Source organism: Myotis davidii, unplaced genomic scaffold (genome assembly GCF_000327345.1).
Source record: "Myotis davidii unplaced genomic scaffold, ASM32734v1 scaffold104, whole genome shotgun sequence".
NCBI lineage: Eukaryota > Metazoa > Chordata > Mammalia > Chiroptera > Vespertilionidae > Myotis > Myotis davidii.
Genome location: NW_006296625.1, coordinates 2,967,135 through 2,979,078, shown reverse-complemented (window position 1 = coordinate 2,979,078; position 11,944 = coordinate 2,967,135). Strand labels below are relative to the sequence as shown.

Here is an 11,944-nt window from a genome sequence, read left to right as displayed (position 1 = left end):
CAGTAGAAGGGCCAGAAGGCCGGAAGTTACCGCAGTCTTACTATTGACTAGTTTGTAAAGCCAAGGGGCCCAGAGAAAATAAAGGCATGGGGGAAATGTTCTCCCCTTCAGGTAATAAATTACTAGGCCAATGTAAACAAACTATTTAGCGTCATATACAAATAAAGTAAAATATTAAGCTCTTTCCCATGTTTGCTTACTCAGCTGGACAGACTTGAGGAAAAACAGAAAGAAACCTACCGGCGCATGTTAGAGCAGCTGCTGCTGGCGGAGAAGTGCCACCGGCGCACGGTGTACGAGTTAGAGAACGAGAAGCACAAGCACACTGACTACATGAACAAGAGCGACGACTTCACCAACCTGCTGGAGCAGGAGCGGGAGAGGTAAGAGCACACACACACACACACACACACACACACACACACACACACACACACACACACGGCACCGGTCACTGCAGGGTGCCTGCAGCCTCGTCTCTGTCACTCCTGGCAGGGCCCAGACTGTGCTCCAGTGACGCCACAGACCGGTGCCCAGTCTCCTTCCGATTTCCGAATGGTTTCTGACCCTAGAGAGTGAGACAGACTTTTACCTGGAACTATTCATGTGATTATGTTTGAGGGTGCCTTTAAGTAGGACTCCACATCCCCACTAGGATGCTGAAAGCCAAATACGATAAAGCTGGAAGCCAACTCGGGAAGTTTATATTTGAACTTGATCAATGAAGCACCTACATTTGAAAAGCCTCTCTACTAATTGCCTTCTATTTGAAATAACCTACTTGCTCTCTTTGGGACTGAAATCCATTTATTCAGGAAGGCAATTTTTAAAATTTAATTTAAAATGAAACCTATTCATTCTTTTTAAAAAATATATATTTTTTATTGATTTCAGAGAGGAAGGGAGAGGGTGAGAGAGATAGAAATATCAATGATGAGAGAGAATCATCCATTGGCTGCCTCCAGTACGCCCCCTACCAGGGAATCGAGCCTGCAACCCAGGCATGTGCCCTTGACTGGGAATCGAATGAGGGACCCTTCAGTCCACAGGCTGACGCTCTATCCACTGAACCAAACCAGCTAGGTCCCTATTTATCCTTAATACCAGTTTAGAAAATCTTAATATATGGTTATATAAAAATTACTTAATGACGAACTACCTGCTTTTCTTTCCAAGGGTTGAAAACTCTTAAGACAATGTAAAAAATCAAAACAAAACAAAAACTTAGTGTGTTGAGCCTTGCTTATCTAAATGTATTTGTTTTAAATATATTTTTATTGATTTCAGAGAGGAGGGGTGAAGGAAGGAGAGATAGAAACATTAATGATGAGAGAGAACTGCTGCTTCCTCCACACCCCCTACTAGGGATCAAGCCTGAAACCCAGGCATGTGCCTTGACTGCAATTGAACCTATGACCTTTCAGTCTGCAGGCCGACACTCTATCCACTGAGCCAAACTGGCTAGGGCAAGCCTTCCATATCTACCCTTGTAGGTAGTGTTTTTTTTAGGGATTGCCACCTTTGAAGCCAACTCCAGATTGACAAATTCTATGTTACCCCTTTTTATTTTGGCATCTTCTTTTTAACTTATTTTCTCTTTTTCCTTCCCATAGCTGAGTAGTTAAGTCTGTGAATTTCACAAGCTTTGAAATCAATGACTTGAATCCTGATGATTTGAGTTACGGAGGGTGTCTGCTTCTGTGTATGGGTCTTGCAAATTGAGAGCCACCAGGATTGAAATGATAACAGGGGATGGAACAGCTTTATCAATCCCAGCTTTATTATCTACTTAGTTACAAAAAGAGATCTGGTCTCCACAGACTAGTTTACTTACCAGAAAAAACCATCACAATAAGAGAGGAAATAAAACATGAAACAGAACAGGTTTGTGTTAGCTTTTTTTAAAAAAAATGGTAATGCTTACTTATTATTAGACTTGGCCTGTTTCTTGGGGAAGCAAAAATGGAAAAGAGAACAATGGATGTACAATATCCTCACTTGATGGTTTCTTTAAGCCTGTTTTCTGCTCCTGTACACTCAGGTGTATCAGCTTCACGTTTGAACAAATAGATTATCTGATTTGACATTTTGGTAACCAAGCAGTGAGAATAAACTCCACCTCCTCAATCTCTGTGAACTTTCCAACCTGAAGCATAGGTATTGCAAACAAGGTCCTAATGAGGGTATACTTTACATATCTCTGTAACAGACCCTGGTTACATATCCTGTGGCAGAATGTGGTCAAGTAAAAGAGTACCAACTTGTTTGATATTGATTTTTTTTTAAAGTTCTGAAATCAAATAATTTTAAAGAACACCTGTGTGGATTAAATATCTTCTGACCACTTTGTAAATTGTTTCATTCAGAACCAGATATGTCTTTTCTAAAATGTCACACCCCAGTCCAATGCCTGAAATGGCACCAGTTCACTGAGAGTTGTTGGTTTAAATGCAGGGTATGGATGGAGAGACTGTACTTACCCAGGCGGTTTCTTTTGCTTTCCTTTTTGTTCTCCTAATTTCTATGTTCTGTGAGAGTCACTGAAATGATAACGGGATGGAGAGCTTTATAGTTCAAACACTACCCTTATATCAGTTATGCAATGAGCCTATCCCAGATGTGTTTATCTACGAATTTCATTTTGCTCAACTAACTCTAGATAAACAATTACAATCCCTTTTTGGGGGGGTAATTTTACTAAGACAACTCCAACGAACTAATCTTTTGAGCAAAGTGCTATGTAGAAGTTTTTTAAAATCAAAGTAAAAATTTTAAAAATGATCTTAAGATGCTTTTTATACTTTGATCAGCACAACTGGGATATGTCACCAAATTTTCATGTTTTAGATAAGAATTCACTAAACAGCTTTGACTTTCACTTAAATATCAAACCACTTTAAGGTTTTTGAAATAGTATATTTTGACTCAACAGGTTATACTTTAGTGTTGTGTATTTTTTACTGTCAATGTTCCCCCCGATCAGTCCCCTGACTGCCCACCAGTGTGTATGTCACTGTGAGCACACCCTAACACTCGTTTTGTTAAATTAAACACCCACTAGGACGCTGGTAACTTAAGTTGGCATCTCTGAATTTCTCTGCGGTCTGAGGCGTCCGCCGTGACTGGTCTGTGGCGTTCGGGGGCAATGAAGCCTGTAGGATTTTCTCAGAGGTCAGGCTTGGGATTCTTACTGCCCTTTGGAAACTGCCCTGCTAAATCTGCTTTGAGTTAAATCCTCTTTTTGAAGTAAGCGGTCATAATTAGTTCTACTTAAGGGGGCTGGCAGTTTCCTGACCCCAAGGCTGGCTTTCCCATGGGCCACATGGCAAGGAAGGTCCTCCCTACAAAGACCTCAGACCGGGCCTGGCGCCTAGTTCCTGGGGGCCCAGGTGCTCTGGCAGCCTCTGCCGGGCGCCTCGCGGCCTTCGCCGTGACACCTGCAGGGGAAGCGAGCTGCAGCTAATAAAGAAACAGCGTTTCTCGGCACTAGCTGGAGTCCCTGCCTAGACTGTTCCAAGTCCTTTGTTTGCTTCTTTGTTTTGCACTCCTTTTCCCTTCTCTGCAAAAGTCCTGTGTGTGTGTGTGTGTGTGTGAGAGAGAGAGAGAGAGAGAGAGAGAGAGAGAGAGAGAGAGAGAGAGAGAGAGAGAGAGAGAGAGAGAGAGAGAGAGAGAGAGAGAGAGAGAGAGAGAGAGAGAGAGAGAGAGAGAGAGAGAGAGAGAGAGAGAGCGCGAGAGGGAGCCAGAGCCAAGAATTTTCCTTCAAAACATTTAACTTTGTTTCTTCTGTGACCACGAGTAAAGGAAGGAAGTGACTTGAGATAAGCCGAAGTGGTTTGCTTCTTATAAGCACCCCTCTCCTCCCCTTCTCACACTGGGCGTGGGACTCAAGTCTTTCTCCACCCCAGTCAGCTTTGCATTTGGTGGTGGTGGGATGATAGGGGAGGGGTCAGAGCCAGGGGACTCTACCGAAGGTAGTATCTAGGCTCCATTCTCTACAATTATATTGCTCTGTAAGGGGTTCTCACATCCAGAGAAATGGTTAAAGGTAACAAAAAAGAACCCAGGCATACAAGATCAGTAGCAGGTATTGATAAGCAATCCAGATTCAGATATTTGATGAAACCAGGAATCCAAGGCTCTGAGCATTGCAAAGGAATTCTGAGATCAGCCATTTCAAGTTCCTCATTCTGCAGGTGGAGAAATTGAGACCCATAAAAGCAGGTCACTGGTCTAGCACTTTTATGCAAATGAGTCTTTTGTGCAAAATGGCTTGTTTTATGTTTTCTTTGTGTGTGTGTGTGTGTGTGTGTGTGTGTGTGTGTGTGTCTGTGGCTCCCCACCTCCATGCTCTTATGTCCAAGCTATGACACAACATCTTTAAAAGGCAGAATGATGGCTATTGTCCTAACAGCGATATTAGGACCAGTGGTGTCCCTAGACCAGTGGTTCTCAACCTTCCTAATGCCGCAACACTTTAATACAGTTCCTCATGTTGTGGTGACCCCCAACTTAAAATTATTTTCGTTGCTACTTCATAACTTTAATGTTGCTACTGTATGAATCATATATTTGTATTTGCATGTGGCCCGTGGGCCGTAGTTTGAGGACCCTTGCTCTAGACAGTCGAGATGGGAGAAGCTTTGAGATAGCATCTGTTGGAGAAGCAGCCTGGGGACTTGTTTTGAAGCCAATTATGACTAGGACGCACAGTGTTCTACTTCTGTTGCATTCCTTGGAGTAGTTTTGATGCAAGGCTGGTGATGGTTATGGGAAGGCTACATAAAGCCCTCCTCCAAGTACCTTCTTGTTATGGCCACTGAGCTCGACCATGCAAGGGTAAAAACTATAGAAGCAGAAATTATTTGTCACTTTCCAGGAGTTGTTTAATTCATCTTGAATAAAAATTCCACAAATTAAGTGCCTAAAATGGGCAACATATTTTTCTGGGCTTCCTTTGTTCTAAATCAACAGACTGTAATCATAACTTATTACCATCATTTGCTCCATATTTATGTTTATCAATAGTCATATTCCCAAATTAAAAGGAGAAAATAGCACAAAAAACTGCAATGGCTTAACTGGCATCCTATATAATAAAAGGCTAATATGCAAATTGACCAAATAACAAAACAACTGGTTGCTATGATGTGCACTGACCACCAGGGAGCAGACACTCAATGCAGGACCTGCCCCCTGGTGGTCAGTGCGCTCCCATAAGGCTGGCAAGTGCAGTAGCGGTGGCAGGAGCCTCTCTTGCCTCCACGACAGCACTAAGGATGTCCGACTGACAACTTAGGCCTGCTCCCTGCAAGGAGTGGAGCAGGCCTAAGCCATCAGTCTGACATCCCCCGAGGGCTCCTGGACTGCGAGAGGGCACAGGCCAGGCTGAGAACTGGCCCCCCCCAAGTGCACAAATCTCATGCACCGGGCCTCTAGTTGTTAATAATAAAGATGAAAATATCCTTTATTGCATTAATTAAGATTGGGTAAAGAAAAGCTCTCTCTAAATGTTATATTCTGTTTGGTCCATATTTTAAGACAACTTGATCTTTAAAGGCATAATCCTGGAAGCATGAGATTACCTTTAGAGCTTATATTTTATTCCTTGTCTGAACTGCAAGACTTGTGATTTTAATCTTAAACTTCACTAGCACTACTTCAAGAATGTCAGAATATAGCAAGCACAGTTACATCAAAAAATGGTCTTTAACTTACATATTTGAGGGAAATATATGTGTGTTTATGTGTGTAAATGCTATTAGAGAGTGCTGTCTAAATTTATAACTGTAGATATAGATTTTAAAGCTTTTGGATTCTATAGACTCAGCTGAAACTGCATAAATAATTATATCATCATATAATATTGCAGCAAGCCTTCCAAGTATAATGTGTGTGTGTGTGTGTGTGTGTGTGTGTCTGTGTGTGTGTGTGTTAAGTACAAATCGGCATCTCAAGAGAAATTTCTGAACTTGGGAAGCAGAGAATACAGGAGCAGGAGCTTGAATGGAGGGGAAGCTTTCGAGCCCCATTTGGTATTGTTTAGGTCAGTGGGCAGGGGACTGGGTGTTTGCCTGGTGTCCTATGGGACAGGCTGAACTATTATTTTCCTGTGTAGGGGAATGACCAGTCAGACAGACCATGTGTTTGAAAACTGGCTCTAGTTGCCTGGGATCTTGGGAAATATCCTTGGCTCACTTTATAGAAAAAGATTCACATCTGTTTCCTGGGCATAATTTCCTGAAGTTTCTTGGATTTAGATGACTTATCTCTAAAATATGACAATGAAATTGATTTTTCTCACTGGTAGCTTGGAGGATCACAATAAATCACTCTGCAGAAAAAGATTGTTGCTGATGTGTAAACGATCAAGTCTTATCAAGCAGAAAGTAATCAATAGGAAGAGCATATCAGCAGAAAACAACTGAGCCCTCTCTCTCTGTGTTAGAGCTCGGCTAGATGGTGTTTAGTAGCAGAGTTAGCTCTTTTGTTGACCTCCCCAATGTGCTAGACACATACACATCTTGCTTAATCCTTGTACAGTAGAAAGGAAAGCAGACAGGTTACATTCCTGCCACCAAGGTCACTGCCAACGGTTAATTGAAAGAATCAATGTTTGAACTGAGCTTCTCACAGTAAAAAATAATAATGATAATGGGGAGGGGTTCCCAAAGGGGAAAGCCTGCTCTCTGTCTCTAAAATGGGAAAAAATCTAAATTTAAATCTTTTCTGAGTCGCTTTGTCTCCGGTTTATATATGCTGGTAGCTTCTTTGTCTGAACATGACCCTTTCTAATTGGACCTTTCCTTAATTTATGTCCCCCATGTTTACCTGATGGGCCATTTTCCTGCAGAGAATCAATTTCAACGTCCAAAGCCCACGTGGTGCCCCCCTCTTTCTCTTCCCCTCACCTTGTGACATTCCTCTATCCTCTGTGAAAGTAAGGTAAGCATTCTGGCATCTTGGAGCTATCTCTGCCCTTCACATATGCATTTGTCTCCCATGGACCCCCCTTTTCCCTAAAACTGCCTGTCCTGTCTCTGAAATTCCCTTCACTATCAGTATCCTACTGATAAAAAAAATTGCTGGGAATAAAGTTTTTTTAAGAAAGGAGGGGGTTAGAATCAGAGACTCGATCACAGAAAGAATGTTTTACAGTTGATTTTTCTGAAAGAACACTAGGATCGAACTACACCTTTCATTGCTCTTACCGTTGCAATGTACACTTCCTACTGGAAAATGTAATTGAAATGAAGGAGGCTGAGTTGGTGGCATTACCCCTATCACACAGCCTGGGTGTTTGTGTTGGGGGATGGGGTAGGTGGAAGTAATGTAAAAAAGGTGATGTTACATCTTACTTAAAGGGACCAGGCAATGACTGACTCAAACAGATTCCTAGGGTAGGATATTTGGAGTTAAAGGAGAGTTGATCCCCCTAAAAGACCCAGGATATTAATATATCTACTATCAGTACTGTAGTACTAGGAGCATGTCACTCATCCTTAACTAGGCATTCTATGGAATAAATATGAATAAGCCCATGAAAAAAAAATGGCTTGAGGTTCATTTCACTAGATTCCCACCTGTACAAAAATGCTGGGTCTGAGGTAGATGTGATCTTTCCTCCAAGCTTCATAGCGACCTCATTCTCAAGGTCATTGAGTTAGCAGCCTTTCATCTAAGGCTCTTCAGTGTCTTAGTAATAGAACTTTAAAAGCTATGCCTAGGAAAACAGGTTATCTGATCAACAAAATGTTTTTATTAATCAAAGGTTATGATATGAATTAATTTACTTTCACTGTTATGGAAAATATTCCTCAGATGCATTTTACTTTCCTTAAACTATTAAAAACATACCACAATATCCAGTTAAGTCATATTTGATGATTCAGCATCATGTAGTGATGCTACCTGCCACCTATACAACTTCAGAAGCTATTAGATTATATTTAAATCTAAATGTCAGTTATGGTTGCATTTTTATTATACATAATGATGGTGAAGATGTTTTCTAGATCATAGGCTTAACTTAGTTGAGAGTCTTAGTTAATTAGAGTCAATGTATTTGGACTTTAAGAACAACAACAGAACCTGAACCAGGAAAAACTTTAATATTATACAGCGAGGTGGAATAATAATCAAAGAAAACAGGCCACAAGAAAGAAAAAACATTGGAAAAGAGGACTTGAGAGACAATGGGCAAGAAACACACTTAACTGTTTAAGATTTTAATATATAAGAAAGCCTCGGTCCTGTTATTTGATACCCCCTATTCTGGAAAAGTCTAGGGGAAGTGAGAATGGAAGATGGTATTTGGAATTTAAGTCTATCTGATAGAGAACCAATCATTGAGTTGTTCTCTTTCAGGAAGATTTTGGGAAATTGTCAGACAGTTCCTTAAACTCTAAGCACCTGATTCACTTAAGAGTAATCTTCGGAAAGAAACAGAGGAAGCTTCAATCATATAACTGTCATTCTTTTTGTCATATGACTCTGTAAATACTGGTCACAACCAGTTAGAGCAGGTGTTGACACCTGTCACAGACAAAGTTCACAAAGGTCTCAATTCTAATGCTTCCAGGACCAAGGCCCTAACCGAGTGAAGCAGATCCAACCTTTCGACATGCATTGCATGAGTGGTAGGGACTGTGAGGCTGGAGAAAGCAAGCTCTGACTACCAATAAAACCCACAATTCAGCCCAGGCTGATTGAACCCATTTTATTTTATTTTTTTTCTGATATTTCAGTTACAGTTTATATTCAATATTATTTTATGTTAGTCTCATGTCTACAGCAAAGTGGTTAGACAATCACACACACAAAATGATCCCCTGATAGTTCAAGTACCCAATTAGCACCGTGCATACTTGTCAAATATTATTGACGGTATTCCCCAGGCTGTACTTGACATCCCTATCATTGTTTTGTAACTACCAATTCATACTTTCTGTGAGGTTGTGGGTTCTTTTCTTAATCGTTCACCTTTTTACACCCAGCTTCCCAACCCCCATTCCCTCTGACAACTGTCAGTCTGTTCTCTGTATCTATGAGTCCATTTCTATTTTTTTTGTTGGGTTATTTTGTTCTTTAGATTCCACATATAAGCGAAATCACATGGTATTTGTTTTTCTCTCTCTGACTTATTTCATTTAGCATAATACCCTTTAGGTTCATCCATACTGTCACAAGTGGTAAGGTTTTATTCTTTTTACAGCCAAGTAATATTCCATTCTATGTATGTACCACAACTTTTTTATCCACTCATCTATTGATGGCACTTGAGTTGCTCCCATATCTTGGCTACTGTAAATAATGCTGCCATGAACATAGGGGTGCATATATCCTTTCAAATTATTGTTTTGGGTTTCTTCAGATATAAACTCAGAAGTGGAATGGTCTCTGCACCTGGCTTCCAGAGGGCCACCTTCTTGCTGTGTCTCACGTAGCTTTTCCTCCACACATGTACATGGACAGCTATTTTACAAGGCCTCTTCTTATAAAGCCTCAAATCCTATTGGATTAGGACTCACCCTTTATAACTTCATTTAACCATTACTACCTTCAAAAAGCTGTACCACCAAACACAGACACATTGGAGGGTTTGGTCTTTGACATATGCATTTGGGAGGACACAGTTCAATCCATAGCCAAGGGCATGGCAAAACTTGTTATAAGGGTTCTCCCCCTTATAATTCAGGAGAAATAGAGTAAAAATTAGTGTCGGATATGCTTTGACATAGCTTTAGTATCTTGCAACACTGAAAGTGTATTTAGACTTTCCCCATGTCCCTAAAAGGCCATGGGAATAGATGAGACAGGACTGGACAAGAGGACAGAACTGTGACCCACTGGGATCAGCAACCTGAGCAAATCAAAAGCTGAGACCAGAGCTCACCATGTGCCTCTCAGAGGATGCCACTGTGGAAGGATGATGACTAGATGACCTTCCACCCACCTTCCTGGTGGCCCCAGAACTTAGTTCCAACTCCAGGACTGGGGTTCTGAAGCCCTAAAATTAACTCAAGGACTTTGTCTTAACTCAAGATTCTTTAAGTTTACAAGTGGAACCGGACTTGATTGAGCTTACTCAGATTTAACTAAGATAAAGTGGCATGGGAGTCTCTAAGAGAAATAATAAGAGATACAGAAAAATGAAAACCATTGTGTTCCCTGCACATATTGGTAAAATAATCCACTGTGTATGTGCTAAGGAGGAATAAAGTGGTTTTGTGGCTTATCCCAGAGAGCTGGTGGTGTGCTTACAACGTTTTGTGATCTTCAGAGCTAAGTCTAACCTCTTCAACTGCAGCTAGCCCCTTCTTCAGGTTACTAGCCACTTGGTGCTGAACCCCGGTCAAATTCTGTAACCTGAGACTATTGTTCTCTCAGTCTCCTGCATTTCATTTGAAGCCAGATAGCTCTGAATTCAGATTCTATCTCTGCCACTCACTGGTCTGTAACTTTGGGCAGGTTATCTAATCCCTCAGGTTCCTGGTTTCTTTGACTATAGTATAGGGATAACTGAATACCCATCTTGTAGAGTTGTTTATGTTCATGAGTTAATGAATATAAACCCTTTCACAGGCACAGCATAAAATACCTAAAATTGATCATTTCCTCTGCTAATCTGTGTATTATACACTGAGAAGAAAACTGCAAGCTTCACTAAATTACAATTTACATTTTATCAAACTAAGACATTTTTAAAAATGCAAAGTATTGAAAAAGTGAATTCTAGTATAGTTAATACTGTATTTAGATTGTAGGTGGACTCAGAAAAACTGAAAAAACTACTACAATTAGAAAATTCAATAAAGTGAGTTGTCAAGGTATAAAACTATATAGAATCAATATTTAAAAATCAATAGTTTTCATATTTTATAGAAATAATATAAACTATAATCAATATAAACTCTCACTTTATTAATCTATGAGTTTGATACTAATAAGAATGCCATTTTTTAAATATGGCAACTAAGTGAAATGATTCTAAAGTTCATGTAAAAATATGAATATGTTTTCATAGTCAAATATGAAAAAGTATGAAGTCATATTTTAAAAATAAAATGTAGTAGATATGTTTTCTACCAGAAACACAACTCACTTAAAAGTTACAGTAAGTAAAATGTTGTGGTGTTGGTATATGGATAGAAGATCAATAAAGTTGATAGAAATTCTGGAAATAGATTATAGTAGATATGGAAATTGAAAGTAGATATCGTGTTCCATCTTAGTTTAAAAAGTTGAGGCCCTTAGTAATGGCTATTATAATAGTTATTTTTATGTATAGTACAGATAATTTATTTGTAAACATGAGGGACAACTGGCCATATTTTAGTTAGCATCATTTCCCTCTGGTCTTCTGTGGTTTTTACCATTTCAGGTGAACCATCAATATGGTAGTTGTGGTTTATGCTAAGGGAAGATTTAGCATTGACTTTTTAAATTTCCAAAGGACTGAGAGGTCCGATATAACAAAAATTATATTTGAAGAATAAAATATATAAAATATATAGCTGGAAAATGATAACTTTCTATTTAAAAAGCAATATTATGATTTTTAGCCACATAAAATTTTATGGGAAGTAAATTACATGATAACTATAAGCATCCTGTCGGAGAAAAACTACTGTGGTAACTTTGCGAAGGTCATAAATACTGCTATTTTATATAGTACTAGAGGCCTGGTACACAAAAATTTGTGTACTCAGGGGGGAGGGGTGTCCCTTAGCCAGGCCTGGGCCGACTCGCAGTCTGGGACCCCTCAGGAGATAACGACCTGCTGGCTCAGGCCTTGTCCGGGGTGGCAGAGGGCAGGCCCAATCCCTAGGTGCAGCCCCTGGTCGGGCTCAGAGCAGGGCCGATTGGGGAGTTGGGGCGCCGCCCACTGTCATGCACAGAGCAGGGCGGATTGGGATGTTGCAATGCCACCCTCAGTCACGTTCAG

General features: G+C 40.3%; 1 protein-coding gene across 3 annotated transcripts in view; it reads left to right on the top strand.

Annotated features, from left to right (window-relative positions):
* FILIP1 (filamin A interacting protein 1) overlaps positions 1 to 11,944 on the top strand; it is a 173,926-nt gene that overhangs the window by 117,895 nt on the left and 44,087 nt on the right. For all 3 annotated transcript variants that reach the window (XM_006772168.2, XM_006772167.1, XM_006772169.2), the window contains one exon: positions 205 to 383. In XM_006772168.2, the coding sequence (XP_006772231.1) occupies positions 205 to 383 (179 nt within the window). The remainder of the gene's footprint in view (positions 1 to 204; positions 384 to 11,944) is intronic.